Source organism: Nyctereutes procyonoides, unplaced genomic scaffold (assembly GCF_905146905.1).
Source record: "Nyctereutes procyonoides isolate TBG_1078 unplaced genomic scaffold, NYPRO_anot_genome, whole genome shotgun sequence".
NCBI classification, from domain to species: Eukaryota; Metazoa; Chordata; class Mammalia; order Carnivora; family Canidae; genus Nyctereutes; species Nyctereutes procyonoides.
The window spans coordinates 1,426,906-1,454,105 of NW_026575125.1; the positions used below are offsets into that span (position 1 = coordinate 1,426,906).

Below are 27,200 nucleotides of genomic sequence, written 5' to 3' on the forward strand. Positions count from 1 at the left end.
TGCGTCTTCGTCTTCTTATAAAGACTCAAATCCCACCGTGGGGACCCCACCCTCATGACCTGAGATCCAGGCAGGGTGCGGCTGGGAGTGTAGGACCTCACTAGGACCAAGACTGGTTCCTCCTGAGGCCTCCCGTTGGGGTGTAGACACCGTGTTCTCCTCCTGTCCTCACGTCATACAGCTCTACTGCGTCTCTGTCTTCTTATAAAGACTCGAATCCCACCCACCGTGGGGACCCCACCCTCATGACCTGATGTCAATGTAATCACTCCCACAGGGCCCACCTCCATCACCATCCCGTGGAAAGACAGAGCTGCAATCTATGAATTTGCTCCCCCCCACCCCCGCAAACCTTCAGTCTGTAACAGTTGACGACGTGCACAGCGCCCCTACAGCTGTCCCCCCCCCCTCCCCGCACAGTGGCCCTGGGTTTCCTGCTTCCTCCTGAGCGGCCATAAGCCCACACTGTGTCCCTCCCGGTTTTGTGTCCTTCCTACTCCGCTTTCAAAACCATTTGGAGGCTACCACCCTCTCCAGAAGCCCTTGGGACGCCCAGCTGAGTTCCGAGCCTGCGGGCGGGGCTGCCCAAGGCCTCATCTGTATGTTGCATAATGTCACACTGCCACCATCTGGTTTAAGTTTCCACGTCCCCTCCTCTTGGCGAACAAGGAATCACTCTTCATCACCGCATTCCCGGCCCCCAGCGGCCCCCAGCGTGGGCCTGGCTCAGAACCAGACCACGTTTGTTGAGTGAACGTGGGAACTTGTGTCAAGTCCCACGCTCGGGGGCAGAAAGCCGGGCATCTGTAAGTCCAGAGGCAGGGAGTGTCCTTCCCGGGCTCAGGGTTGGCACCTTTGATCTTGTGGCGCCTCCCACGCCTGCAGGGAGCGGAGCTGCCAAGCAGGTGCGCCCGCTTCCCGAAGCGGAGGGAGGCCCACTGGCACCAGGTGACGATGCCAGTTTCCCTGCCGGGCCGAGGGCTGGCCGTCAAGCGCCGCTCCGGGTCGGCCTGCGGCGTGCAAGCACTTGCCTCTCGGGCTCCAGGGCGTGGGGTTTGGCATCTGAGCTCGGGGCTCACGAGCATCTGGCAAAGGGACTGCAGCTTGGTTCATACTTTCCGCTTGAAACATCTCCTCCCTTCCTTCCAAGCCGGGAGACAGGAAGTCAACACATCGAGGGTGGGGTCCGGGAGGCCGGATCTCACCAGCCTCTGGGCTGCGGCCTCCACCGAGGCTCCTTCCAGCCGCCGCCAACCATGGGGAGCCGGTGGGGCCTCCTGTGCGTCACGATGCTGGGCTTTCTGATGCGCACACAAGGTGAGAGACGCTCAGGCCCCGAGGGGGAGCCCCGTGGGTGCTGGGCTGGCGCTCTGGCCGCTGTGCAAAACTCCTTCCAGCGCAGCTTCCCCCGAATACACGGCTGTGCGTTGCCAGACGGGAATGGGAGGGACGGGCATGTGGCTTCTGGGAAGGCACAGGGGACAGGGGTCCTGCCGGCCCCGGGGGGACGGGACCCGGACCCACCCAGTGCAGGCCGGCAGCACCTGGAAGCAAGCCCCCGGCTCTGCTGTTTTGTTCTGCTTTGCAACCCGGCCTGTCTTTCTGGGGGCTTCATCTCCGCGGGGAGGGGGCGATGGGTGTTTTCAGTTCCCCTGAGGGGCGGTATTAGCCGAGAGACACAGAGCGGGACCACAGCTGGCTGGAGTGCGGGCGGCGCCCCGGGCGCTGGTTGGGCTTGGGGGTCGGGGCAAAGGGGAGAGCCTCTGCCCGATTGTACAGCTTTCGGGTGAACGGCCCGCCCCTGGCCGCAAATGGAAACCATGTGAGCTGTTTACTACGCCCAGGGCTGCTGGGGAGGGGGGGGGGCGCACAGGCTGCATCCCGGATGCGGGGCTTCGGTGTGTCGGGGGCGAGGCCGGGGTGTGTAGGAACCGGAACGCACCCATGGGTGTGGGATCGAGACCCCCCTCTCCACTCCGGCATTTGAAGACCCCATTCCACGCATGGAAGGGCGGGCGGCAGGTGGCACGGGGTGGGAGGCGGGTGTCGGTTAGCCGGGGCGCCTCCCGTTTATCTCGACCGACACACGTTCAGGGACGAGGCGTTGGTTGACTCGGTCCCCGATGTGCTGTCGCGGGAGGCGCAGCGAGCCGCCACCGCCGCGGGCAGGGTCACCTGGGAGTCTCACCTGCGTGTGCATGTGCCAAAGGGCACGCGGGAGCCTCCGCATGCGGGGTGATGCCAGGCCAGGTGTGCGGGCGCAGGGGCCACACGGGACAGCTCGCGTTTAGCGCAGCTGCAAACCCAGCGCCTCCCGCGGAAAGCGCATCCCGGAGTCTATTGTCGTGACCTCGTGGGGTCAACGGGAGGTGGAAGGTCCCCACTCGGGACTAGTGCACCTGCACGGTGCCGGGAGAAGGGAGGGAAACGCCCTCAGGGGCCACGCGGGTCCTCGGGCACCTGCGGGATCGGTTAGCAGAGAGCCCTTGTGCGTGGCACGACGCTGACACGTCCGGCACACCATGCACGCCGCTGCTCGCCACGCAGCCCGATGTCGCTGCCACGCGCGCCGCCGCCTTACAGATGCGTAAACTGAGGCCCGGCAGGGTTCCGTCCTCTGCCTGCGGTCCCAATGAGGAAGCTGAAGCGGAAGAGAAACTTGCCGAGGCCAGCTTGTGGGTTCGGTCTGTCAGGAAAAAAAGGAAATATTTGTACGTATCTAAGATATCTCTCCATCGTTCTGCCAGAGCGACGTTACCTTATAGATAGGCTGTTGTTTTCCGTGACCTACGTTCCCGTGTTCCCGTGCACCTTTTTCTCCTATTTTTCACGGATTGTGGCATTTATTCGTGTCACCTGCTGCATGGAGCTGTGCAGGGCGTTTTGGTTTTGCTTCTGAGATGGTGATATGTGGAGGATGGGACACCTGCCCAAGGCCAACAGGACAGGCCACACTCTAAAGACAACCAAGAGTGTCTCTTGGTTTTTGCCTGTTTCCTCATGCCTCCGACTACATTGGACGGAGCCAATGTAGGAGTGTGAAGGCCAAAGCCAGTTGGGTCACTGGAGCCTGTTTTGTCACCAGGCCCATCGGCAGGGCCGGATCTGCCCAGCTATGTAGGGCGGCGCTTCCCAATCCTGGCTGCAGAGTCATCTGGGAGGAGCTGGATTAAAGGCACCACGCAGGCCCTGCCCCTTGAGATGCTCATTGGGCATGTGGGTGGGACTCGGCATCTGCAGGTTCAGAAGCACCCAGAGTCACGCTGTGCAGCGTCAGGGCTCCCTGGCAGGGATGATGACTGAGCACTGGGCCATCTGGTTGACCCCTGGGTGGAGACTCATGGATATGTGGCGCCAGGAGGCGGCTGTTTTGGGGTTCCCTGTTCAGTGATGCATCATCAGCCTGCACGGCCAGGCCGGAAGTGACATCCCCTCGGGAGACATGTGACAGACCGCCATTGTCAACTAGGGGTGGCTTTGCCGCCAGGGGACCCTTGGCAGTATCTGGAGTCATGTGTGGTTGTCACAACTGTGAGTAGGGGGGCTGGTGTCCTCAATGGGTGCCGCCCGTGTCTGCTGCACACATCACAGAGTGATCCAGCCCCAAAAATGTTGCTAGTCCTCAGGCTGAGAAATCTGATGTTAGCTGTCTGCCTCTGTGTGCCTGTCTGACCTACCTACCTACCTAAATATTGCCTAATATCTGTCCACCTCTACGTACATACATCTGTCTGTCAATCTACCATCTGTCCACCCATCTATCCATCCATCTACTCATCTGTCATATCTATCCATGCACCACCCACCCATCCATCATTTACCCATCCACCCACCCATCTATCCACCCATCCATCCATCTATCCATTCATCTATCTGCCCATCCATCCATCCATCCATCCATTTACCCATCCATCATATCTATCCATGCACCACCCATCCATCCATCATTTATCTATCCACCACCCATCTATCCATCCATCCATCCATTCATTTATCCATCCATCATATCTATCCATGCACTCACCCATCCACCCAACATTTTTCCATCCATCCATCCACTCACCTATCATATCTATCCATGCACTCACCCATCCATCCATCATTTTTCTTTTTTTTTAAGAATTTTATTTTATTTTAATTTATTATGATATTCAGAGAGAGAGAGAGAGAGAGAGAGACAGAGACACAGGCAGAGGGAGAAGCAGGATCCATGCACCGGGAGCCCAACGTGGGATTCGATCCCGGGTCTCCAGGATCGCGCCCTGGGCCAAAGGAAGGTGCCAAACTGCTGCGCCACCCAGGGATCCCCCATCCATCATTTTTCCGTCCATCCATCCATCCATCCATCCATCCATCCATTTATCCATCCATCATATCTATCCATGCACTCACCCATCCACCCATCGTTTTTCCAGCCATCCATCCATCCATCCACTCACCTATCATATCTATCCATGCACCACCCATCATCCATCCATCATTTATCCATTCACCCACCCATCTATCCTCCCATCCATCCATTCATCTAGTCATCCATCATGCATCTATGCATTCACTCACTCATCCATACACCCATACAACCAACTACTCATCTCTCTCTCTCTCTATCATCATTATCATCATTATCATCATCATCAATCTACAGACTCAGATATATTTTAAGGAACTGTCCCACAGGACTGTGTAGTTGGCAGGTCCGAAACCTCCAGGGCAGGCTACAAGCTCAGCTAGGATGTGACCCTGCCGTGTTGAGTCTGAGTCCCTTCTTCTCCGGGAGACCTCACTCCATTTAAGGCCTTCAACAGATGAGGGAAGGCCCCCCCACATTATGGAGGGGGATGTGATTTCCTGGCACGTGACTGCAGATGATAATACCTGCGCAGTGACATCTACACTAGTGTTTGACCGAACATCCGGGCACCATCGCCCGGCCACGTCCACACAAAATATGAACCATCCAGAATGTTTTCATATATCCACTTCCGCTGCCCGAGACACCCACGCTGCTGGATTTCCAGAGGGTTCCATGGTCTTTCTGCCTGTTCTCAGCACCCGGGCTCCCGCAGCTGTGTTCGTAGAAATACCGCTGTGTTTGTTTCTGTTGCAGGACTGGGGTGGATCCAGGGCTGTTTGATCATGTTGCGTCCCTACTTTCCCTGTGACCTTGAGCTGCGCCCTTGAAGGGGGCGCCTCGGTGGTGAGCGCAGCTGCTGTAGAAACAGCCACGTTCTTGAGAACAGAGGGGGGCAGGGGATCCCTGGGTGGCTCAGTGGTTGATCGCCTGCCTTTGGCCTAGGGCGTGATCCTGGAGACCCGGGATCGAGTCCCACATTGGGCTCCGGACATGGAGCCTGCTTCTCCCTCCTCCTGTGTCTCTGCCTCTCTCTCTATGTCTATCATAAATAAATAAATAAATAAATAAATAAATAAATAAATAAATAAATAAATAAAGTTTTAAAAAAAAAGAGAGAGAGAACAGGGGGCAATGCGTGCAAAGCGCTGTCCTCTTGTGCCGTGAGCGTGCAGACGGCTTTCCCGGGCGACCCTGGGGCAAACCGTTCTCAAGAGTTTTCAGAACGTTTTCTTCCGATGGTGTTTTGTTTTTATCCTGGTGGATCGCCGTGAAATATGACCTGGACAGAGTGCCGATCCTCTGGGGAGGTAGATGGGAAACTTTGCTGGGTGGCGGGAGTCAGGAATGCTGGGGGATGGGGTCCAGATGCAGAGTCCCCGGCCCCACTGCCTGGTTCTGGGGCCCCATCTTGGGTGCTTTCCTAGCTTCCCAGGGGGTCCTTCTGCGTCAGTAATTCGGGGAGCCCCTGCCTCTTACCCAGAGGACTTCAGAAGCACGTGGGGAGCATCTAGAGCCCCCACCCTAGATGACATCAATGAGCCTCTCTAGTTTTTCACGCTCGGGGTGGATATGAGGCCAGATGCATCGTATTCAGGAGTGTCTGGGGAAGCAGCAGGGTCCTATGTGCATACAAGTCATACCCAAAAGGGGGTGGGTTTCCTTTTGCAAGTGAACAGAGCTGCGTGTGCTCAAGACCCATGACTATCCCTTGGAGCTTCCTGAACTTACTGACAGGGCTGCTCCCAAGGTGGCCCCAGTGGCATCGACTTGGAATATTTGCACGCTGCATGCACGGGGGCCCCCATGGCCGGTGCAAAGCTGCCTGCCCTCCTACTTCTGAGAAGAAGCAGCCTGAGGCTCTTCTTCGGCTCTTATCTTCTTCAGTGGGTCCTGGGGGGTTCGGCCCACTGGACAGAGCAGGGAGGAAGCCTGTCTTTCCTATTTGGATGGTGGACTTGCAAAGTGGGGTCCCCAGGCCAGCAGCAACCGCAACACCCCCTGGGAGCTGCTGAGCAATGCAGTCTCGGCCTCGCCCAGACTTGCCGATCCGGAATCTGCACGGGAGCAGATGACGGGCTGAATCACACGCCCGCGAGGGTCTGAGAGCCACGCAGGCAGAAGGTCAGAGGTTGAGGAACAGCCCTGGTGTGCACGCAGCTCTCCATGCACGGCCTGTCTTCTCCAGGCACAATATCTTCCCCTTCCGCCGAGCCCTGGGGTGGGGTGAGCACCTCCGCTCCATCCCACCAGAACGTCCCTCCCACGGGCTTTCGTCCAAAGGGCACCTGGGGACGCTGGGAACGGGGACAGCTGGTTGGCCTTGCACGGGGAGGCTCAGCTGTGCTCAGCTGCAGGGCACGCCGGATGGGGTGGGGCTCCGGGGGCGGCCTGAGCCACGGGGTCACCTGCTCGGCTCCACGGAGCAGCCGCCGGGCCGCCCCTGGGCAGTGTCCCTCATGGCGTCCCCGCTCGTTCGTGCACTGAAGTGCCCGGAATCACAACCCGGCCGTCTTGCGTAACCCTTGCTCCCGGTGCACACGGAAACCTCGTGAGCGCCCCAGAGACTCATGCACTTGCGCCGAGCTGTTCCCGCGGCCGTGCACCCACACCCGCCTGGGCCTTGAATAAAGAAAGAAAACCTTATATGAAGAAATATGAAGAAATAAATAAATGCCTGGAAAAGCATTTCTTTTATTTCCGGGGGGGACACAGATACAGGGATGTGGGCTCGAATCACAGCCTCTCAGAGCCTGTCTGCGCTCCCGCGTGGGGGACGGGCCACCATGCGGACGCGGTCCACCGTGTTTAAAGTCCACGGCGTCGCGTGATACTCATGCTGTGCTTGCTGGTGTTTTTTCGGCCTTTTGCTCACGGCTTGCCTGGGGCCCATTCTCTCCCTTAGATCCGAGCGGGCGGTCCTTCAGCGCTTGCAGGTGAGGCCCGGGCGTGCGCTTCTGTGCTGTGCGTGGCGGCCGCGGCCAGGCGGGCAAGTGGTGGGGACGCGCTGCAGCGATGCCACGGCGCCACGCGGTGTCCTTATTATTCCAACAACAGTCCTGCGGTCTGCATGTTGCCGTTTGTCGCGTCAGCTCAAGGGTGTGTGTAGAAGCTGAGAGACCCCGGAGTCACACGTGCAGTGGGGATCGGACGGGAGGGTCTGATCAGGGGTCAAACCGGGCTGGTGTTCCCGGTCTGGTACTTGGAGACGACAAAGTTCTTGCAAATGCTACTCAAAGACCCCAGAATAGCTTTTTCTAAAAAAAAACAAAACAAAACAAAAAAAACACAAAATGGGGAATGGGGAGCAGGGGACTGTTGTGCATAATGGTGACCGCAGCCTCCCCAGCGGCACGACCTGCGCCGTAAGCCCCCTGACCCCGGGATGTCAGCGGGATCGCCAGCCTCATGACCCCGGCACACAGGACGCTGCTTCCTCCTGGGGTCACAAATCCGAGACATGTGGCTTTGATTAAACGTCCCCGAGCTAGCTAAGCGAACGGAGAGCCGATCACAAACACATCTTGGGACACGCGCCCCCGTCTCCTGGGCTCCACGGTGGAAAATCGTGGCCACGGGAGCGAAGGCCTGGTGAGCAGGCTGAGTCCCCGGAGCAGCATCGGGAGCCTGCGACACCTCCGGGCCCAGCTAGGACCCGAAATGCATGGTGACCCTGCCGCGGGGCTGGGGGGTGGCTGCAGCCTCTCGGGGGAGCACGCGCGTGCCCGCTGGGTCCCTCCGGGCCTGGAGGACCCGAGTGTGCTGCACACAAGCGCCTGACGCCAGCTGTGTCACCAGCTGATGCAGGAGGCCCTGGGGGCAGCGCCCTGCATACCTGAGTCCGGCCCACAGGGCAAGACCTAGGGTGCAGCTCTGGCTGCCTGGTCCCCGGCCCTCATCCCTGTGTCCCAGGGCTCCACCCGGTGCTGCTGAGAAAGGAGGGGGCATGGAGCGTGGGTGGTGGCGAGGTGGGGACGGGCACGTGAAGGCGTGGGTGTCACGGCCGGCTGTCCCGTGCAGATAACATGCAGAGGCGTTGGCTGATCTGGGACGCCGGGCGTGGTTGGAGCTGGTTGGAGCAGTTTAGTGGGCGCGGATATGCTTTCGGGGGGGCTGGGGGTGTCTGGAGCTTCGGGGGCAAGGCACCCCCAGCACAGCAGGGCGATGCTTTTTGGTCAACCTGCAGGGCCTCCCCTTGGAGAGGGGCGCTTGCACAGCGGAGCAGACCCCCCTCCCACGGCCGCTGGGCCCTGTGCGCCCCCCCGCCCCCCAAGTCCCCCAGAAACCAGCTCCTGGTCTGGCACCTGTGCCTGGTGCCCCATGGGCGACCCTCCCTCCCCGACGCGCTCAGTGGGATTGATTCCAGCAGGGGAAGGGCAGGGGGCACGCAGCCTAACGTCTGGAAATGGATGGAGCTGGTGGTTGCTCGCGCTCGGGAGCGCTTCAAATGGCCAGATGCTAGCCCAAGGAAGCTGCTTTATTATTTCTTTTTTTAAAAGAAGATTTTATTTATTTATTCATGAGACACCCAGAGAGAGAGAGGCAGAGACCCAGGCAGAGGGAGAAGCAGGCTCCATGCAGGGAGCCCGACATGAGACTCAATCCCGGGACCCTGGGGTCACACCCTGAGCCCAAGGCAGATGCTCAACCTCTGAGCCACCGCCAGGCGCCCCTCAAGGAAGTGGTTTAAAAAGAAAAAATGATGGAAACGTCTTCTGATGTTCCCTCCGTGACGCTGGATGCGGCCAAAGGCGGAAAGGCCTGCGGGAAGGAGTGTCCATGGGCTGCAAACTTGGGGCGGCCGGGGCCGCTCTCAGCTCATCCTAAACATTTTCTGGTTCTTAATTTTTTTTTTTTAATGTTTTGTTTTGTTTCAGACAAAATGCACTTGCTCGTGGGTCACCAGGTTAACTCTTCCGGAGGGAGCAGGTCAGGGAGTGCGGGTAAAGAAAGCACCAAGTGGTGCAAGCAGCTGCAGCAGCTGCAGCAGCTGCAGCAGGGAGGGCCCACTGTCCCTGGGGGAGCCCGCCCCACCCCCGGGAGCCCCACTCCCGCCCCCAGGGGCCCAGGGAAGGCTTTGTCGCAGGGCCCTGTTTGCAAAGCAAAAGTAATAACCTGCTGCCTGGGGCTCGGCTCTGGGGAGCTTTGGGGTCGCGGTGAAATAGGAGCTTTGGGGTTGGGGTCAAACACGGGGAAACAGCTGTTTCTGAGCCTCGTGGATGTGGGGCTTCACAGCAGCCGGAGCAGCAGGTATGCAGCCACCTTCTCGGGGCCGCCTCTGCAGAAGGGCTGCAAGGCCCAGTGTGTGGATTTTGTGGGTTTTCGTGTGCGTCCGCCTGACTGCTCTTGTCCGCCGTTCAGCCCCATTAAACATGTTACTTTCTCTCCTTTGGGGTGTTTTGTTCTCAAAACGGTGCATCGGTCATTCACCTCCTCCTCCAGGAAGGCCTCCAGGTGTGCTCGCACAGGACGTGCCCTTGCCCGTGGCATGCATTGTGGTCCTCGAGGCATCCCGCCCCTGCCTTGAGGGGTGCTCACGCACCTGTCCCCCTGAAAGAACCGGGCACGGAGGGCTTGCGGGGTTCGTTGGCACATGCCCAGCACCCAGCAGTGTCTGCAAACGGCACGCGTCCAGCAAACAGGGGGACAGCAGGACCCTCTGACCCTGCGCTGAGCTCTCATGGGGGGTTGAGCTTTGCACCAAGGCTCCGGTCTGGCTGAGCGGGGACACGGGGCAAAGAGGGAGCAGCCAGGAGCCGGCACCCCTGACACTTCACGTCCCAGCGACTTACCCGCTGTCCCCTCCACAGGTCAACGTGACTTTGACTTGGCCGACGCTCTGGATGACCCCGGTAAGTGGCCGTGTTTCCCGGGGGCTTTGCTTCTGCAGAAGCTCCGGGGTTGCTCTGGGGTCTGGGGCGCCTCCCTCGCCAGCAGGGTCTCGGGCCACGTCCATGCTCAGGCTGCACCCGTGGACGCTCACACAACGTTTGTTGAATGGATAAGCACATAAACATCGTTGTGGAGGCAGGAAGTAGGTCCCTAAGCTCGCCTCCGCCTCTCCTACCTCTGCTCACCAGAAACGGGGCCGCTTTCCTGGCGCGTAGTACCAGGTGGGCTCCCACCTGTTGTGCACGGTCTTGGCTAAGTTAGCCTGTCTGCAGGTGTGCAGAGTCTCTCTCCATCGCCTCCGGAAAGGCTGGGCTCTAACTTACGTGCTAATGAGCCGAGCTGATCCTCTGGCTAAATCCCCCCCCCGCGCCCCCCCGGAACTTTGCCCAGCTCCTGGGGAAGACTGGTAGCTATGGATCGTGACCGTGTCCCATTTTCCCCCTACCTACGCAATGGGATGTGTGTTCAAAACACGAGATAGGGGCCTTGGAATCTACACTTTGTATTAGAGTGTTGATGGTTCCTTCTGTGACTTTTGGACACGTTGTCAATGATTTATTGAATTCGTTTTCTCTTTGTTGTTTCACAGAACCCACCAAGAAGCCAAGCTCAGGTGAGTGATGAGGCAGCTGGCGAGAAGCGAGCGAGCGCCCTGGAGCTGGTGCTGCTCAAAGCGTGTGCGAGGCTGTTCACAGGGGCGCTGAGTGTGCAAAGGGGCTGCAGATGTTCACGGCAAACCCTACTCATCGGGAAAATGCAAAACCTAGTCACGGAGAGACATTCGCGCGTCCCTAGCAGGACGGCTAGAACCAAAATATGCAGAATAACAAGAGTCGGTCTGGGTGTGGAGAAATCAGAGCCCCGGTACATTTGTTCATAGGAATGGGAACTGGTGCAGCCACTGTGGGGAACCCTCTGGCAGCAAATCAAATAGCAAAACAAAACAAAAACAAAGAAACAAAAAACCCCAAAAAGTTTTTCTATGTGATCCAGCAATACCACTCCCAGGTATATAGCAGAAACACTGGAAAACAGGGAGTCCAGCAAACAGGTGGAGATCCACGTGCACAGCAGCATGATTCACAACAGCAAAAAGGTGATGACAGTACTAATGTCCATCAACTGATAGATGGATGGATGCATGCGTGAATGCCTGGATGAATGGGGAGGGTACATGGCTGGCTGGATGGATAGGTAAATGGATGGATGGATGGATGGATGGATGGATGGATGGATGGATGGATGGATCGATGGATGGATGGATGGATGGGTGGATGGGTGGATGGATGGATGGATGGATGGATGGATGGATGGATGGGTGGATGGATGGATGGATGGATGGATGGATCGATGGATGGATGGATGGATCGATGGATGGATGGGTGGATGGGTGGATGGATGGATGGATGGATGGATGGATTGATGGATGGATGGGTGGATGCGTGGATGGATGGGTGGATGGGTGGGTGGATGGATGGAGGGATGGATGGATCGATGGATGGATGGGTGGATGGGTGGATGGATGGGGTGGATGGGTGGATGTATCGATGGATGGATGGGTGGATGGGTGGATGGCTGGCTGGATGGGTAGATGGGAAGATACGTAGATGGGTGAATGGATGGAGCAGTAGATCAGTGGATGGATAGGTAGATGGTGGAATGGATGGTTGGGTAGATGAATGCATGGATGCATGCCTAAATGGGGAGAATAGATGGATGGATGATGGATGGGTAGATGGCTGGATGGATGGGTGGATGGATGGATGGATAAAAGGGTGAATGGATGGCAGAGTGGACGGATAGAAGGATGGATGGATCATGGATGGGTGGATGGATGGATAAAGAGAATGTGGTCCACCCATACACTGGAATATATGCGTACCTCACATGCAATACACGTTATATAGCATTTACATTATTAACATCTATAAAATATAATAAAATAAAATATATAATTTTGCATATAATATAGTATATATAACAGCATATATAATACGGATGTAAAAAATAATCATAATATAAAATGTTATTGTCTGTAATACAGCATATATATGATGTAGCATCTATAGTATACATAAAATAAATGAATAACCATATATATATAGTATAAATCAAATAAAAACATTTAGATGCATCTGGGGGGCTCACTGGTTGAGCATCTGCCTTCGGCTCAGGTCGTGACCCTGGGGTTCTGGGATCAAGTCCTGCATTGGGCTCCCTGCGAGGAGCCTCGTTCTCCCTCTTCCTGTGTCTCTGCCTCTCTCTCTCTGGGTCTCTCGTGAATAAATAAATAAGTAATCTTTTAAAAAATAAGTAAAATAAAATAAATATATTTATATTCCGTAGCATGTGATGATATATAGTACATACATAGCACAGAGATAATATATATTACATATAGCGTTTGACGCATTTACATAAGTTCATATAAATTGTATATAAAATATTTACATTATATATAATAAAATCTAATATTTAGTTGTATATAATGTGTCCTGTAAGACATATCAACAAATAATAAACCTGTGATGCACAAATATGAACAATGTTGTTAAGATAGAAGAGAGACACACAAGAGCATGCTCAGTGACAAAGCATCGGCATCGACTTAAACGGAGGCGCCCGGTGAAATCTCCGCCTTTTTAAAAAATTAGAATCATCGGAAAAAAAATTAGGATTATGGTTTTTAGTTGCAAGCTGGTCTTCTAGTTCAGCGGGCACCTGGCTGCATCCCAGGGCCTCTGCGCCCTGTGGCCTGAAAGCTAGCTTCCAGGAGAGAGTGTGCGAGTGTGCGCGTGCAGGTGAAGTGTGCACCTGTGCTTTTCTGTGGATGGTCCATCTACAGGCCCCGGGATGGGCTGCGAGTCCACGGCCACCTGTGCCCGCCTGGGCAGCGAATGGGACTAAAACAGGAACTGTGTAGTGGGGGTGTGGACATGCTCTCTTTATAGGGTGGTGGTCGCAGAAGGCGCTTGGTCCCCCTAAGAACGCTGTGTCGTGTTCCCCGCAGACCTGTACCCAAAGCCGAGACCCCCGTACCAGCCCCAGCCCCAGCCCGGGATGCCGGACCACGGTGGAGGTAGGTGTCCCCAGCCCTCGGCCTCCTTGCACGCGGAGCCCGCCTTGTCTTTATGGGGTGTCGGGTGGGTTCACGGAGCTAGGAACAGCCAGGTATGCGGGACACCGAGTCACCATCCTGAGCAGCAGTACCCACCGCGGGGAACAGACGTCACTCATTTTATTTCCCCTTGCTCCCAGCGCCGCAGGTGATGCTCTCCTGGTGGATTTTTATTTTATTTTATTTTATTTTATTTTATTTTATTTTATTTTATTTTATTTTATTTTATTTTATTTTATTTTATTTATTTTCTGCCTGTGATGGATTTTTTTAAATTAGGCTGCGAGCGAGCTCCTTTCTCGCTTGTTTGTGGCTTTCCAAATCATGTCCCGTTCCTAAAAGCCTCCCCTGTGCACGCTGTGCGTGATTGCAGGTCACCTACTCTGCGTGTCTCCTTGGCGTCAAAAACCTGCATGATGCTGTTCCCATAAATATAGTAACAATGATAATAAGTAAGAGCTGACCCCGACGGATGAGGTCATAGAGCCCTTTGCAATCCAACAGCGCCAAAGCCCTAGAAGCTGACCAGGTAGGGCGGCGGGGGCTGGCCTGAGCCACGGGCTTTGGGATGCGTTGGTGGAAGCCTGCGCGCTGCGCCCTGAATTCCGTGGCTGGCCGGTGGCCGAGACACGCCGAGACCTCCCTAAAACGGCCTTGCTGTTTCCCCCCAGGGATCTACCCAAGGCCCAGGCCGCCCCCGCCCCCGCGCCCGCGCCCGCAGCCCGGCATTTCTGACGGCGGAGGAGGTAAGCGCGTGTGGACGCAGCGTGAGCGTTGGGGAAATGCCGAAGATTCTCGAATAGCCGGAGGCTCTTTGACAAGTGGTCCAGTTCAACGTCGGGGGGGGGGGGATTGGAGGACCTACCCCTGAGTCCCTCCGTCAGGGAGCACGTCCGCAACCGGTTTGCTGGGATGCGCCAAACAGCCCCCTGCGCCCTCCTCGAATCCCTGCTCTTTGGGATGCGGTGTCCTCCCCAAATCCCTGCGCCTGGGATGCAGTATCGTCCCCAAATCCCTGCGCGTGGGATGCAGTGTCGTTCCCAAATACCTGCGCGTGGGATGCAGTGTCCTCCCCAAATCCCTGCGCCTGGGATGCGGTGTCCTCCTCAAATTCCTGCCTCTGGGATGTGGTGTCCTCCCCAAATCCGTGCCCGTGGGATGCGGTGTCCTCCCCGAATCCCTGCGCCTGGGATGCGGTGTCCTCCCTAAATCCCTGCCCGTGGCATGCGGTGTCCTCCAAGATGTTAATGAGGGGTCACGGCTCATAGATATTTCCAGACACCCCCCTTTACGCAAAACCCATGAGCTATGTTACAAGCGCTCCGGCGCCCTGAGACTCACCCTCTGGGAGACACTGCCACGTGCTTCCTCTCCACGAGGCCTGGCGTGGCCCCAAACGTGCACGTGTAGCTCTTAGGACCCCCGAGCATCCGTCTGCATAAGAACGCCCGTGTGCCCACCCCGGAGACCCGTCCTGCCGTCGAATGAGCGGCGTCAGGAACACGTGCGCTTAGGTCCCGGCGCCCTGGCGACCTGGAAAGGGTCCGGGGGCTACAGAGCGTGCGGCACAGGCCTCAGGGAGGGTCTCTGCTCCACCCCACAGGGTACTTTGGCAACACCGACCCGCATGACGGCCGCTACCCGCCCAGGCCCAAGCCGCCCGCAGGTACGTGCACGGCCTCTCTCACCTGAGTGCGGAGGTGCCGGCGAGGCCGCGGCCCCTCAGGGAAGGTGGGGTGTGCAGGGCATCGGCGTCTCATGTGGCGTCGGCGGGCGTGCGCGCACGTGTGCCCTCGGGAAGGTTGCATCGTGGGCGCAACCAGCCACGGGGCAGAGTGCACTTACATGTGGACACGTGTGTGAGCGTGTCTGTGTGTGTACTTGCGTGCGCACGTACCTTTAGGTGCTCTGCACACACCTGTGCAGGTGCCCTTTCTGTGCGCTCCTGTCCATGGCATCCTGTGCGCAGCGCCACGTGTGCAGGACTTTACAGGTACGGCTCCCCACCGCCGCGGGGGTGCGTGTGCAAGCCCTGCGTACCCGCTTACCTGTGCTCCTTTACACACGCGCACGTCCACGCGTCTTCGCTTAGGCCTGTCGTCCCCACAGAGTGTGTACGTATTCCCGTCTCTCGAGTCACGTGTGCATCGTTTTATTCATATTCACATCAACACCTGCATATGCACAGGTCTCCATCTGTATGTATGTACACCTTCGTGTGCGTCTGTATGAACACGCTCATATACACACGTGTCTGTGTATCGTTACTTAGGTGCATACCCCTCATGTATATGCACGTATCTCTCTATTGTTACATGCACGGAGATGCCCCTTTACAGATATTCACCTAAACACCTTAATGTACACGTGTACATCTTCACTTAGGTATAGGCCCTTTATATATGTACTTATTTACATACTTACGCATGCGTCCCTTTATATATGTGCGTAGAGACACCTTTCTATATTCACGTCTCCCTACATCTTACTTACGTACATGTACCTTTATATACACTTATATGAGCACTTTTATCTACACAGTGTCTGCATGTCTTTACTTCGACATATATCCCTTACAGATGTCTGGTCATATTGATATATTTTTTGTATTTACATATATATCCCTTTATACATATATTTATATATCTTTATGTTCATGTATAGGTCCCTTTATATATTCACGTAAACACCTTTATATACAAATGTCTCTATATATCTTTATATATGTATGCACTTATTTCTGTGTGTGTCTATTTGCACATACACTTTGATAAATATGCAGGTATAGATGTTCATTTGTGTGTGTCTATATATATATCTTGATATAGGTATTACGTACCTTTATGTATACATGAATGTTTATATGTAGTGCATATATACACCTTTATATGTGTGTTTATATATATCTTTATGTTTATACATTTTATATACATACACACCTCTATGTATATATACTTATATTTGCACGTTTATATACATACACTTCTGCAATAATGCCTGTGTATACCTTAGTATATGTATGTATATGTATATCTTTATATGTGTGTATATATACATTTATATATGTACATATATAGTTTTACGTTTGTATGTATATAGTTTAACTATATACATTTTTATATGTGTATCTGTATATTCATGTCTATATGCATTTTATGGAGATTTAGTTTTATATGTACACTACACTTTCATATATGTATATTCATATACGTACTTTTATTATACATTTATTACATATTATATATTCATTATATTTTTATCATATATTATATATTCATTACATTTTATTATATATTAATTATATAGTACATATTCATTATATATTCATTATATGTTATATATTCATTATATTCATTGTATCTTTATTATATATTCAACTTTTATTGTCGTTTTATCATATATTATATATTCATTGTTTTTATCATATATTCATTATATTTTTATTATATATTAATTATATATTACATGTTCTTTTTTTGTTTTTTTTACATGTTCATGGTATATTTATATATTACATATTCATTATATATTCATTATATCTTTATTATATATTCAACTTTTATTATATATTTATTACATATTATATATTCATATTTTATCATATATTATATATTCATTATATTTTATCATATATTAATTATATATTACATATTCATTATATATTCATTATATATTATATATTCATTATATTCATTGTATCTTTATTATATATTCAACTTTTATTATATATTTATTATATATTATACATTCGTCATATTTTTATCATATATTATATATTCGTCATATTTTTATCATATATTATATATTCATTATGTTTTTATCATATATTATATATTCATTATATTTTATTACATATTAATTATATATTACATATTCATTATATATTCATTATATATATTATTATATGTTCATTATATCTTTATTATATATTCGATATATATTCATTGCATGTTTGTATTAATTCTATATATTTATTACATATTTATTCTGTATAATATATTTATTATATTGATTTATTATATATGTTCATTATATACACTCAGTATATATATTCATTATATATACACACACATATACCTTTATTTGTGGATATGTGCACATATACCTATGGGTGTGTAGATGTATCTTTACACACACACACACATCCAAGTGCACATAAAGCTTTCATGTGACGCTCTCTCCACCCCTGGCACGTGAACACCTGCACAGAATTTCTCATAGGTCAGGAAGGGCACGGGCCCTACGGGGCACACCCGTGCACAGCCCTGGGCTCCAGGCTGTAAGGCATGAGGCTTTGTGTGCAGTAGGCGAGGCTTCTCCCGTGCTTGCTTGTGTGATGTCCTTCCGGAGAGGTGAGGACTCGTCCCCGACCGCTTGCCAGACGGCACCTTGGTCATGTGGACGGGCCGGGTGCACACGCTGCTCTTTCCTGCGACGTTTCGAGCCCTGAACAAAGAGCGTTGTCTCTAAGGTTCTCGCTAGAATGCTCGAACGGCAGTACCAATGCCTGCTTTTCATCAAGAACATTCATGCTGGGGTTCGCCTTCCCGGTCTTCCCGGCTCATAAACGTGCTTCTGGGTTGGGGTGTCCGGTCCGGCTCACATCTCTCTGCAGGAGGAGGATGCACCTGAACTAATAGGAGCCGCCAGGGTACCTGTGAGCTCTGGGAAGGCCCCGAGCTTTCCCCAGGGGGTCTCTTTTCCTCCCAGCACGCCGTGACCTCAGCTGGGCAGCCCTGGAGGTGCCCTGGTGGCCCTTGCTTTTGGCACCGTGTGGGGCTCCCTTTGGGGTGAGTCCTGGGCACGGCTTTGGGGCCATCACCCGCGATGGAAGCCCGTGCGTCCCCGACCTGTGCCTTCTCTCCCGCAGGAGGCGGTGGCGGCTACTACCCCAGCAACGACGGCGACGGTGGCACTCACGGTACGGCCAGCATCCTGGGCCGGAGGGTGGCGGGTGGGCAGGCAGTACGTGGGGACTCCCGCATGGGGCCCGGGCATGGCCTCTCTCTGGGCGCTGGGCATTGGCACTCTCTCTGCTGGTGGCTGGGGCTCGCAGCCCTCTCTGCGCGGCCATGTGGCTTGGCAGTGGCCCTCCGTCCAGGTGCCCCGCCACTGCCCGCACACGTGTGTCCAGGTAGCGGGAAACGGAGCGGCAGGTACCAGCACTGAGCATGTGGACATCGGCCAAGGAACCGGGGGGCCTTTGTCAGGTGGCCGACCTCCCGCCAACAGAAAGCACTCGGGGTGCCCGACTCTGCCAAGAACGAACAGAAATGTCCAAATGTCCGCAGGAGTGACGCGTGCAGTCGTTGTCTGGCCGGGGTTTTCTCGCCATCGAACCAGCAGACCTTGAATCCCTCAGACCCTCTCTGCCCCCGTAAGGGAAGATTGAGAACACGACGTCATCGCTGCGGAAACAAAATGCTACCGATTTTTTTTCCCACTGAGATACAATTGACACACAAGATTGTATTCGCTCTACTGTGCAACTGTCTAGGGAATGTCCATCAGCCACACAGAGTTACAAATTCTATTTTTTTTTGCATCCATTGACGCACATAGTTACAAATTCTTTTTTTTTTTTTGCATCCATTGGCACACCATAGTTGCAAATCCTATTTTTTGCATCCATTGGTACACATAGTTACAAATTCTTATTTTTTTTTTTTTTGCATCCATTGGCGCACCCTAGTTGCAAATCCTATTTTTTGCATCCTTTGGTGCACACAGTTACAAATTGTTTCTTTGCATCCTTTGGCACACATAGTTACAAACTTTATTTTCTTCATTGTTTTATTTTATTTATTGATTTGACAGAAAGAGAGAGCACGAGCAGAGGGAGGGGTCGAGGGAGACTGAAGCATATTCTCTGCTGAGCACGGAGCCCACCCAGGACTCCATTCCAGGACCCTGGGACCATGACCTGAGCCATCGGCAGATGCTCAACCCACTGAGCAACCCAGGCGCTCCACAAATTTCATTTATTTTTTTATCATGAAATGACAACCTTGAAGATGTATTCCCTTAGAAACTTTTAAATACAGGATATAGGATTGTTCATTAGGGTCCCCAGGGCTTATTATTATTAATCTTACGACTGCACGTTTGCCTCTTTGGCTCCCGTTCGCCCATCAATCAATTTATAGATGGATTTCCAGGCATTATTTTCCTTTTGTTTGCCATCTTTTAAGGGATTGGAGCATCCTTAGTGAACTGAGTGACTGTCTTTTTGGTCGAAAATAATATTTTGACAGTGCTTTTGCAAGGCGTGTGGTCCTTTTAGACACGTGGTCCTTCCCATGAATCTTCCTAACCCGTGAAGCGTAAATCATTATTTTACACCTATTTGTACAAAGTAAAGGTGAGGCATGGTGCTCCTGCACTCTGCTTTAAGGGGCAGACAGACGTCCACCACCCTATAGATGGTCCCGTCCCCATAACGCTGTCTCTACAGGACGCACAAGCCTGTATGGGACCCGGGACGTGTCAAAGGCCCCAGGTGAGCCCGATGAAGAGCTGCCTGGTTGATACTGAATGTGCCGACGTGATGCTCCGTCATGGTCCTTCCATAGAAATTACAGGACAAGTTTTTTGGGATATTTTTACAAGCAGCCACGTGGAGTGTTGTGGGGTCAGATGACGCCCTCACATCCCCCAGGCCAGGGAGGTGTCCTGATCTGGGGATGTGTTTACTCTGCACGCACCTCTGAAGATTCTCCCTCCATGAGCGTCTTTTCCAGAGCTTTCATTTCCATCTTTGCCGGATTTGTGAGCGGGAGAGAAATGCTTCACCCCGCAGTGTTCCCCGGGAACCCTAAGAATGCCTACATCGCCTCCTGCACCCCGGAAATAAGGATGCTGATCACACGCCACCATTTCTTGGGGACCTGTCTCTCCCGAGTGCAGAGAGCACACCCGTCAGGATGATCACTCACCCTCGGGGCAAAGCGTCTGCAAAATGCGCCGAGGTGTGCGGCGGGAGCCGAGGTCCAGCCCGTGGGATGGATGCTCAGGGATTCTGTGCCTGCCCGCTGTCCTGTGGCACCGAGCTGCTCACACGAGCCCCGAGGATCCGGTGCACGCAGCCGGTGACCGCGTCACCCGGCGGCTCCCTGGGGGTGGCAAAACGCGAGTGGCACGTCCCTCCCTCGTGCACAAGGGGCACCAGTCCTAAGAGGTGATGACCTCATCGTAGTGACCTCATTTTACCTCCATTCTCAACCTTGAAATCTTTAAAGACCCCCCCACCTGCAAGCGGCGTCCCGCTCCGAGGTCCTGGGAGGCTCGGCCTTCAACAAGTGAATTTCGGGGAGGCGCACGGCTCACTCATCCCTAACCCCCACCACCCCCACCATCCACTTGGGAGACGCGGCCCATCATGTCGCCCACCGGGGTTTCGCGAGCACCCACAAAAACTCTTCCCCTCCCAAGCTAACAAAATCGGCATCAAGCATTTCGTTGGTCTTCTCTTGTCTTTGCTGAGAGGTTGGCCTCCGGGTCCAGGAAGAAGGTGCCCCGAATCTTTGTTTCCCGGGCCAGGATGAGTCTAGGCTGTGCCCAGGGCGGGCCGGCAGCGGCGGGCCCGGGGGCCAAGGCAAAGCCCGCTCCTCGGGGAGGCGCCTTCCGTGGGCCCCGTCCCATGCACTGCCGAGGCCGTCGGGGCCGCTGTGTGTCCTGCAGGCTGCCCTCCGCCCGGGTCGCCGTGTGCTCAGGGGCCACGCCGGGTGACCGGGCCCCTGCCCTTGGACTGGCCCAGCGGCCTGCAGGCGTCCGCAGCCTCCCACCGCCTCTCGCTTCGGGTGTGCTGGCTTTCTGAGCGCTGCCACCGACGCTTCTGGAGCATTCTCTTCCGTTTCACGTATCTTTCTGTCCTGCAGGAGGCGGGCGCCCTAGACCCAAGACTTACGGGAATACCTATGGTAAAGGACTTCTTTCTTGCGAGCCGTGTGGGGAGCAGCTGTCCTCGGGAAGCACTAACACCCTGTCTGGGCGCTGGCGGGAAGCTTGTCCTTTTGTCCCCCTGCGTGGAAACTAACTCACCAGCTGGGTCTAACTTGCGTCCTCACCGGTCGGCAACGTTGCTTTGCACGCAGTGAAGCCCTACTTTCTTGCAAGGAAGTAAGCGCTGCTCACAGTTGATAACGTGTGTCTGTACATGCATGTGTGTGCGTATTAGTGTTCATCTGTGCATGTGTGCGAGTGTGTGCCAGCGTGCATGCTTGTGTGCGTGCATGCGAGCACAGTTAGGGGCGTATGTGTGCATATGTACGCCTGGGTGCGTGTGTGCATGCATGTGCATCTGGCTGCACACACATGTAAATGTGTTAATGCACATGGGCATGTTTCACATGTGTGCCTCTGCACATGTGTGTACGCACGTGGGTTTGCACATGCATGCCGTATGTATCTGCGTGTGCACTGTGTGTGTACAGACATATGTGTGCATGTGTATGTGGGGGGGGCTTGTACGCATGCCTGCATGTGTATTAGCATGCGCTCTGCGTGTGTGGAGGTAGGCATATGTATGGAGGTGTGCACGAATGCATCTGTCCATGTGTGCACATGCGAGTTGTGCTCGTGCACCAGAGTAGAGATATGAACACTGTAGATGTATGAACACATGTGGAGGTGTGCATGAGTGTGTGCTCGTGCACACATGTGGATGAATGGATCTGTCTATGTGTGCACATGTGCACATCAGTATTTTCATGCACATGTGCATGGACACTACTGTGTGTGCTCATTATACACATGTGGAGGCGATGCATGAACACATGTAGAGGTACGATGCACGCGTGTGTAGGTAGGTGTGCATGAGAGTGTGCTCGTGCATGTTGCACACATACATGTGCACGTGTATATTCCCTTGACCCCGTGTGATGAAAGCTGCATTGCCCTGTCCCTTGCCCCCTTGCCCTCGTCGCCCCCCCCCCCCGTCCCGGGGCTGAGTGTGCAGCCCTCCTCGGCCGAGTGTGCATCCCAGGGCCGAGTAAGCGCCCTGCAGAGACGCCCGTCTGCGGGGCCGCGAGCTGCACGCCCAGCATGTCCGCAGCGCCTGGTGGGGGACGCTTGCTCCATACACCCGTGACCGTGTGCCTCTCTCCTTGCAGGCGGAGATGGACACTCGACTTACGGCAACCCCCAAGGTAGCACGTGGGCGCCGCACCCCATCTTTAATAAAAACACGCTCTTGCACAGCGCCGTGGGTGGGCCGGCGTGGGCGTGACGTACTGTCACAACTCACGGTCTTTCCTGGAGCAGCGGCTCTTCTTAGGTTTGGCAGGAAGCTGCTGAGCACAGCCGTGTGCCTCCCTGGCGTGCTCAGCTCCCCGGGGGGCGCACAGAGGGAGGGAGGACGGTGGATCTCGGGCCGCAGGACCCCTCATGGCTCTGAGGGTCCGGTGGGGCGTGTGGGCCTGTCCCGGGGACACCGATGGCTCCCCTTCCCTTGACGCGCACCAACGGGGAGCCGAGAAGGAGATCCGGGCACCTGCCACGGTTGGACCCAGCCTGGTACCAGACGCGGGTGGTTCCCGTCCACGGAAGCGAGGCCTTCCTCTTTCTGGGAAGTGCGGATTTTTGTCGCACGAGGGAAAACCAAATCTTTGCCGTCCCATTGCCTGCAAGGCGTCAAGCAGGGCCGCGTGCGCGCGTCCAGAGCTTGGAGGGCGGGCCTAGCAGGTTACATTTGGGTTGAAAACGTACTTTTTGCTCAAGAACACATTGCCCCTTGGAAAAAGGTACAAATGCATCCAATTCCACAAATACCCGAGACACCAATCAAGTGCCTCTTATTGCACTTTTCGTCCCTGAGTGTCCTGAACGGGTAAGACGGGCTTAATACTCTCCACACCGGGTAGAAACAGAATCCCTTCCTCTGGCTCCTTGTTCTGATTTTTTTTTTTTTTTACTTTTTTTTCCCCTGGGGTTGCAGGTCGGGAGGGGGGTGGAGGTGAGATTGTTCACGATTTAGGATGACGGGGTCTGTGGCGGGCCACGCGCTTTCTGACACCCCATTGCCTTCCCCGCAGGCAACACGGTAGCGAAGATCGTGTCTCCCATCGTGTCGGTGCTGGTGGTGACACTGGTGGGCGCGGCGGCCGGTTACTGCCAGCGCAACAGGAGGAGAAACTGTTTCACGCCAAACGGCAAGTTTCAGGGTCTCTGAAAACACTCTGGGACGCCCGTCACTGGGCTGGCTTATTTCTGGGTACGCCCCAGAGACCCACTTTGCCTTGGGAAGTTTTTTTTTTTTTTTTTTTTTTTTTTTTTTTTTTTTTTTTTTGCTGGGACTTTCGATACACTGGAATGTGAGAGAACCACGCACGGGTGCTCCTCCTTGTATTTGCATCTTTTAAAAAAATTATTTATTCATTTATTCATGAGAGACAGAGAAAGAAGCAGAGGGAGAAGCAGGCTCCATGCAGGGAGCCCGACATGGGACTGGATCCCGGGTCCCCAGGATCAGGCCCTGGGCCAAACCTCTGAGCCACCCAGGGATCCCTGTATGTGCATTTTTAAGCAGCTGCCAGCGGCCCCAAGAACTCACTTACAGGGACACCTGCTAAGCAAGCCCCCAGCGGGGCCGAAACCATTTCGATTCGTCATAAGGGACCTGGAACATGCCTGGGTGGAGCGTGCGATTTTTCTGTTCCTCTCCAAAGAGAAAAATATAGAGGCCCCGAGGTGTAAGCCTTACCGTTCAATTCGTAGGCTATGCACAGACCCCTCGGAAATGGGGGCGCGGGGACAGGGCGCTGTGGCTTTCTGGTTTGGGCTTTCTTTGGGGGAAGTGCAGGCTCCTGGGTTTGGAGACTCCTGCCCGGTTGGCCGTCCGTGGGGTGCAGAGGTGTTGGGGCCCTGGGGACCTGAATGCAGGGAGAGTCCAGAGACTGCATGGGCGGGGGGCTCTATTGCACAAAGGAGGTGAGGGTGCGTTGAGGGGTGGTCCTCACAGCAAGGACCCACGTCTGACTCCATCTGGGGCTTGCCGGGTGCATCATACGCCATGCTGTGTCCCTAAGGAAACCTGCAGGAACCCTGTTGCAGGTGAGGGTGTTAAAATCCCAAAACCTGCCCAGGGCCTCCCTCTGCTGGCAGACGGGCGTTACTGACCAAATCCGGGCACCCGTGAGCTCAGGTCTACACCACATCCTGCCTCTGGAAAGCTTAGGGGGAAACCGAGTCTCTGCAACAGCCCTTGCATTGGGGGGAAACTGAGTGTGTGCAAAACCCCTGGCATTGGGGGTAAACTGAGTCTCTGCAAAACCCCTGGCATTGGGGGGAAACTGAGTCTCTGCAAAACCCCTTGCATTGGGGGAAACCAAGTCTTTGAAAAACCCCTTGCAATGGGGGGAAACCGAATCTCTGCAAAACCCCTGGCATTCGGGGGAAACTGAGTCTTTGAAAAACCCCTTGCACTGGGGGGAAACAGTCTCTGCAAACCCCCTGGCATGGCTGGTGGCTTGGGGGGAAACTGAGTCTCTGCAAAGCCCCTGGCATGGCTGGCGGCTTGCATGGTCGTGGCAGACCCACGGAGCATGCCTTAGGATTCCTCCTTCATCAGGGCCACGCAGGCATTTCAGAACCCACGAGTGTAGACTTGAATCTTGCACTTTTAGGGGAGGGTTGTCCACCTGAATTTTGCCCCCAGTGCCTCACCGTCCGTGACTCTCTTTTCTGCAGCAGGTGGAGATGATTTCTGCTTTGTTTCTTTTTAAATGTGGGGTCGTGCCCTCCCCGTTTCTGGAGACTAGATAAACGTGCCATCGGGGTCTCCAGTTAGTTATTCTTTCTTCTTTTTCAAGATTTTACTTATCCGAGAGAGTGCGCACCAGCAGGGGGAGGGACAGACTCCCCCACTGAGCAGGGACCCCCCCCCCATGAGGGGCTCGATTTCAGGACCTGGAGATCATGACCTGAGCTGGAGGCAGCCGCTTAAACAACTGAGCCACCCAGCCCCGGGGCTAGCTGTCCTTCGGGGGGCAGCCCCGCCGAGAAGCTGCCCCACGTCGCGCGCACATGCCTGTGGGGCCGGGGCCCCTTACGGGTGACCGGCCTGTGTCCCTGACAGCGGACTATTAAAAACTCCCACCTCAGGGAGGTCAACGAAACCGCATCCATAGAAGCGGTTGGTGCAGATATTACCTGGTGAGCACAAAAGTAGGGTCGGTGAATTCAGGGCCGATGTTCCAAGCCCTGGGGAAAAAATAACAGTGCAAGGGAAAGCGTGAGAAAGGAGAATGTTGGTTGAACGTCCATCCAGAACGCGTTATTTCGGTTTTTTTCTGCTGCCCGTGACATCGTGTTGGTCCTGTTCCGTTTCCAGAACCAGCGCACGTCTGAGGGCTTCGGGCCGCCTCGGGAGGAGCTCGGCATGGACGGGGACCGCGTTGGCCGCTGCTATGACAGTCCCTTTGATGGCTGAGGTCACCTGTCGCCCTAGAGAATCTCCTGTGGGTGCAGCCGAGCCTCCGCGCAGAGCGTCCCCGGTGCGCCGGGACACCTGAGTACGCGTCGGGCCGTGCCACGATGACGGCTGCATCTGTCCGGGGCTCCCGTGGCCACGCCGCACACATCTGCACGGTGTCCTGGGTCCCTGACACTACCTCTTGGTGCACATTGCCTGCAGGGCGCATGGCGGGGAAGGGGCGGCCCAGGGGATAGGGGTTTGCGGGGTTCCCAGCAAGGTCTACAGGGGTGATGGGAGGGGGGCCTGACCCAGAGAGCTCGCACCCGTGGGTTGGGCTGATGTGGAATGCAGGATTCCCGCCATCCAGGGCCTGCGTGGACCCGTGCGCCATCCCGGGTCCGCGTTTCGGGATTTAGCGTGCATTCCCGCTCCTGTCCAAGCCATCCTGGGGGCCGGGGCGGGAGGTGGGGGGTGGGGAGCGGCCTGAGGATGCTGTATCTTTTCCCGTGAAACCATATAATTTCGGTATTTCTGGACCCATCGGGGACGATGACTGCGATCCGCGCCTCTTCTTTCTGTTAGTTTTCGCTCCATGTTCTGTAGGTCATTGTGCTGTGGGCACCGCCATCCTTAGTTGATACTTTAAATATAGCAAACCTTTTCCTAGTTTATACCTTTTTTTTTTGTAACCTTAGTAGTAGGAAACTTTAAATGCTCAAGCATCTAAAATGCATATACTACCCATTTGCTTCTATTTTAGGAATATTTTAGGGGAAAGGGGAAAGGGTCGTTTGGGTTTATCTGTATAATTTCATCCCACTTAGGTAAATGCTTGTAGAAGTTTTGGACTTTGCCCGAGATATCGGGATAGAGACAATCGTTGACGTCTGGAACTCACGAAGAGGACCCAGGAAAGTCCTAAATACGCATATTTTGCACTCAGCATGATGGACTGGGAGCTCCGGCTCCAAAGAGCAGGTGCCGAAAGCAGAATGCCCCGTAATAGAGCTTCGCAAGGAGAAAAAGGAACTCACAGCTCATAGTGTCGACGTAGGGTTGCTCATCCGGGGACTCATATGAGTGGTTTCAAGACAGCGGCGGTGGTTCCCGCGGGGAGAGGAAGGTCCCACGGTGCCTGTTGACTGTCACAAGAGATGCGTGGCCGGTGCACATTTTGTGCATGTGTGTTCCCGTGTGAGCTCCTTTCAACTGTGGTTAGAAGTGGGTGGGAATGTGTGCACGTGCACGTGTGTGGACACGCGTGCGGACACACACTGCCACACATTCACATACACACCTACGTGCGTTACGAAACACACACACACATCCTTCTGGTTGGCTTATTTTTGTTTGTTTCCCTGTAACTCTCATAAATACATCTTCGTCACAGCCAATACATGTCAAGGAAAAAAAGAATACCCCACGTT

The 27,200-nt window shown here is 54.1% G+C and overlaps 1 protein-coding gene across 2 annotated transcripts; it reads left to right on the plus strand.

Moving 5' to 3' along the window:
- The first annotated feature begins 907 nt into the window (after positions 1-907).
- On the plus strand, positions 908-27,200 carry XG (Xg glycoprotein (Xg blood group)). 2 transcript variants are annotated; one of them, XM_055337907.1, is made up of 11 exons: positions 908-1,317; positions 10,162-10,203; positions 10,833-10,856; positions 13,254-13,322; positions 14,033-14,107; positions 14,965-15,027; positions 18,232-18,282; positions 21,239-21,280; positions 22,472-22,507; positions 23,393-23,509; positions 25,690-27,200. In XM_055337907.1, exons 1-11 carry the CDS (start codon positions 1,257-1,259, stop codon positions 25,704-25,706), a joined length of 597 nt encoding a protein of 198 aa, XP_055193882.1. In that variant the 5' UTR covers positions 908-1,256; the 3' UTR covers positions 25,707-27,200. The 2 variants fall into 2 exon arrangements, with proteins under 2 accessions (XP_055193882.1, XP_055193883.1); XM_055337908.1 differs by lacking the exon at positions 21,239-21,280 and having other exon boundaries at positions 913-1,317.

What these genes read in the sequence shown, in the direction of transcription:
- XG (XM_055337907.1), top strand. Translation starts at nt 1,257, where the DNA reads ATGGGGAGCCGGTGGGGCCTCCTGTGCGTCACGATGCTGGGCTTTCTG. An exon ending in CACCAAGAAGCCAAGCTCAG is followed by an intron (nt 10,857 to 13,253) that starts GTGAGTGATGAG and finishes TGTTCCCCGCAG; the next exon opens with ACCTGTACCCAAAGCCGAGA. An exon ending in GACTTACGGGAATACCTATG is followed by an intron (nt 21,281 to 22,471) that starts GTAAAGGACTTC and finishes CTCTCCTTGCAG; the next exon opens with GCGGAGATGGACACTCGACT.